The sequence below is a fragment of the Dermacentor andersoni genome, chromosome 4 (genome assembly GCF_023375885.2).
Source record: "Dermacentor andersoni chromosome 4, qqDerAnde1_hic_scaffold, whole genome shotgun sequence".
Lineage (NCBI taxonomy): Eukaryota > Metazoa > Arthropoda > Arachnida > Ixodida > Ixodidae > Dermacentor > Dermacentor andersoni.
The window spans coordinates 66,713,916-66,717,763 of NC_092817.1; the positions used below are offsets into that span (position 1 = coordinate 66,713,916).

Consider the following 3,848-nt stretch of genomic DNA (forward strand, 5'->3'; position numbering starts at 1 on the left):
GACAATTTCATTTGATCAGCACTCTCCCTTTGGTTCGGAATTTGGCGAGAGCCAATTGGCAGCAAAACATGGAGCAAGATTACCGAACAACCGGCCGGCTCATCCCTCCGCGACTTCCCTTGCCCGGAGATAGTAATCGCGTTTTTCTTCGTGTGGCATATCAGCTCAGTGCCGGCACCAGTATCCCTTCATCCGCCACCGCCAAGCAGACCGCGGTCGGCATGCGGATTGTCGTGCGTCATTTTTTGTCCAAGAAGCAAAAAACAATGCGAGCTTATAAGAAACGAAAAAAAAGACCAAGGTTACGTCGGCACACGCACACAACTCTGGGAAGCACGGCTAGACAAGGAGGGGGGAGTCGGCGACGGGCCACTTTCGCTCTCTCTATATTGCCCTTTGTCCGAGACGCAAGTTTTTTTCTTTCCCCTTCCGCCACCAACTGCTGCAATTTCGCTTCTGACATCAGCGACCACGTGCTTACGCTGGTGAGTTCCCTTCCCTTTTTTTGAGCTTTTATTTTTCGTGCGTCGGGCGTCCTCTGGTTCCCAATCTCCGCCTTCGGCTCCAGTCACAGCCGACGCGTCTCTCCCGGTGTTCCGGCCGATGTGACTGCACTGGCCCGGTATATCCCCGGCTCATCTGCCAAAACCTGGGAGACTGCTGCCGCGCGTCGCGCGAGCTCCGCAGAGCACCGCAGACATGGAGTCCCTGACCCTGAAGCCAGCGAGCGCCATCGACACGATCCTGGCCCTCAGGGACCCGCGAACCAAGAACTGGATTACGCTACAGAACCCCATGTACATCGCGGCCCTGCTGGGCACGTACTTGTACGTGGCCAAGTCCTTCGGGCCGCGATACATGAAGAACAAGCAGCCGTACTCCGTAAAGCGGACCGTGATGGCGTACAACCTGTTCCAGGTGCTTGCCAATGTGTATTTCCTGTGGCGAATCTTCTATCACTCCTTCTGGGCCGCCGGCTACAGCGCCTACTGCCAAGGTCTCACCTACAGCGCTGACCCGCACGCGTTGAGCCTGCTCGACTCTCTTTACTGGTACCTGTGGGTGCGCGTGGCCGACTTCATGGACACTGTGTTCTTCATCATGAAAAAGAAGTTCTCGCACATAAGCGTCCTCCACGTGGTGCACCACACCATCGTCGTGTTCAGCGGCTGGATGTTCATGCAGTTCGGCGCCGACGGACAGGTGGTTCTCGGCGTCTGCGTTAACTCGTTCGTGCACATCATCATGTACACGTACTACTTCCTTGCCTGCCTCGGGCCGTCGGTGCAGAAGTACCTGTGGTGGAAGCGATACCTGACCAGGCTACAAATCGGGCAGTTCGTACTGCTCATCGCGCACGCGTTTATCCCCATCTTCGTGGACTGCGGCTATCCTCCCATTCTGCTCTACATCGCTATCCCACAGGTCGCACTGGTTCTCGGATTGTTCATCAATTTCTATATCCAGGCGTACAACAGCCGGAAGACAGCGGCCGCTGAGAAGGCAGCGAACGGACATTCGAAGCACCCTGAAGAGAACTCGTCGTCGGCCGTTTCCACCGATGAAACTGCCAATGGAACTGCTAACAAAACAGCTAGCAGAACTGCCAATGACACTGCGAAAAAAATAGCCTGACGAAGATGCGTGTCAGGGTTTATAATTTAGAAACTCGAAATTCCGAGCGAGAACTGCCAACGAGATGTTTGCCGTTTGTGGGACTGTTCCTTGCAAACGTTGTTCGTTGATGAGCGAGGGTCGCTACAGATATTATTTTCGGCATAATTTACAGGGTTGTTGCTCACTTAGTGTCAGAACGAACTGGATGACCGACTGTGAAAAAGTAATGATGTCGCACGGCTTATGGCTAAACGTTCCATATGACGGTTTCCGTATGACGGTTTCCCACTGGCGAACGCTGCGTCAATGAAAGCACATCTATGAATGTCGTGTTGGGCTTCTCAACTCTAAGAGGCCGTCTGTGAAAGCTTACCAGAAGCATTCTTCTTTTATGGGCTTCTGCGGCAGTTGTCATAGTTCCTTGCGTGATAATATCTACTACACAAATAGCCGAATGATAGTCATGTTCAATTGCTTGCGGAAGGCTTAAAATATTGGCCTGTGAAAATTTATCTGTGGAGGCTAAAACGAGAAAACTGGGCGTGCAGTGTCGATCAATGAGCTTAGGACAGTCAGTCACTTTGATTTGATAATAAATGGGAAAATATGCTCCATTAGTTTAGGAAATACAGTCCAATATATTCTTTGTTGCGTCAGTTCGCGATCCAGAGGTTGCAATGTGCCTGCGGCTTTGTGTGAATTGTTTTACGTAATGCAATGCTAGAATAGTGCAATTCAGACAGAAAATATTAAATCTATGTCGTTGTGTTAGCGCTGGCTCACCATCAAAATAATGTCTCAGGCTTTCGCTGTCAGTTTCCTAACTCGAAATAAGATGCCTAAGCATGATACTTATGTTTTTTAGAGTGTACTTGACACTGTCATTACGGGCGTCCGTTCACCCACAAAGGTGTTCGCCCTCTCCCATGCATTAATCTACGCATCGCTGAAACAATTCTCCAAAAGCACGTTATGTAATTTCCTCATCAGTGCAGCTTGGTCACTGACATTGTTCACTTATGGAGTGGAGACAGTGCAGTAAAGCATGTTCTATAGTCAGAGAGCGAACAAAAGGCTTCCCTTGTAGTTGTGCTTAAGCTGCGCGACTGAGCAACGTCCCGTATGTCTAGTTATGCTAATCGTGATATATTATTTCTTGCTAGCGCGGGTCATTCGCAACCTACGTTAAAGGGAAAGGACGAAGGAATATGCACATGTTTCATAAATGTAAAATTGGCCGACAGGTGGAGCCTTGGTCAAATGCGTAGGAGCGATTCATCGCACGAATGTGCGGGGCTGACGAAGGGCTGTGCGGCCAAACTCAGATGGAGCCACTCGCGTTGCGAGGTTCTATGTCTATATTCACAAAGCTTTTTCTTCGTAACCGCTGTTTACAATTGGCTGGCCGCACTGGCTAATAGTATGTTCAACATTATGATTGGCTGGAACGCGCTTTTACGAACAGCTTTAACGTAAGGGCCTGTTGTAAAACGGCTTGTTTTATTTCTTTAACTTTTTTTACAATGTCGGAAGTTTTGATGACAAGAGAGGGCTCCACAAGTAACACGCCAAGACTACCCGCCAACGATAATGCACCGCACAAGTAAAGCTTCGTGTTAACCTTTCATATAACATGGAAGTCGCGTAGCATATATGCGACGTCTCTTGCTTTTTGAGAAAAAGAACAAAAGAACGCAGGCCCATTGGCATCCCGGGGCTCATATGAATTAAGCCGACGAGAGCTATCATTAGTGCGTGAAAACTTGCTGCACATTTCATCTACGTGGCGTAAGGCCCAAGCTGTGAAGATGTTTCATGAAATTTCTCCACTGTATGTCTCATCCCCATCCTTGTGTACTTGCTTATGTATTTGTATTTACACAATGTCCTTGTGTATTTGTTGTAAAAATTGTCAATAAATGTCGTTTTTCTAGGCAAGTTGTCTGATACCAGTTTTTTTAAGAGCGCGGCGCGAGTGTAATGAGAATTCTGAATATTTTTCGCTACGCGCGTGAACAGTGGCTTTCAAATGCAGGTGGATTCATATGGTAACGAGTGCCCCCAGTTCCTGTCTATCTCCTCTTCTGCGCGTGCAGTTCAACCATGGTACAGTGCAACAGTTAAACCCAATATCAGGATGCACAGGACTTCAAAGGTTAGCTTGAAATAAATATGGAATACTGGCGTCAATCTGTGCTTGTTTCGTAGTCACCCTTATGTGCTGTTTGTTT

At 48.6% G+C, this 3,848-nt stretch overlaps 1 protein-coding gene across 1 annotated transcript; it reads left to right on the forward strand.

Annotated features, from left to right (window-relative positions):
- The first annotated feature begins 506 nt into the window (after window positions 1–506).
- LOC126536232 (very long chain fatty acid elongase 7-like) lies at window positions 507–3,555 on the forward strand. The gene has a single exon (XM_050183125.2). The coding sequence runs from the start codon at window positions 700–702 to the stop codon at window positions 1,633–1,635; it is 936 nt and encodes a 311-aa protein (XP_050039082.1). The 5' UTR covers window positions 507–699; the 3' UTR covers window positions 1,636–3,555.
- Window positions 3,556–3,848: the final 293 nt, after the last annotated feature.

What these genes read in the sequence shown, in the direction of transcription:
- LOC126536232 (XM_050183125.2), top strand. Translation starts at nt 700, where the DNA reads ATGGAGTCCCTGACCCTGAAGCCAGCGAGCGCCATCGACACGATCCTG.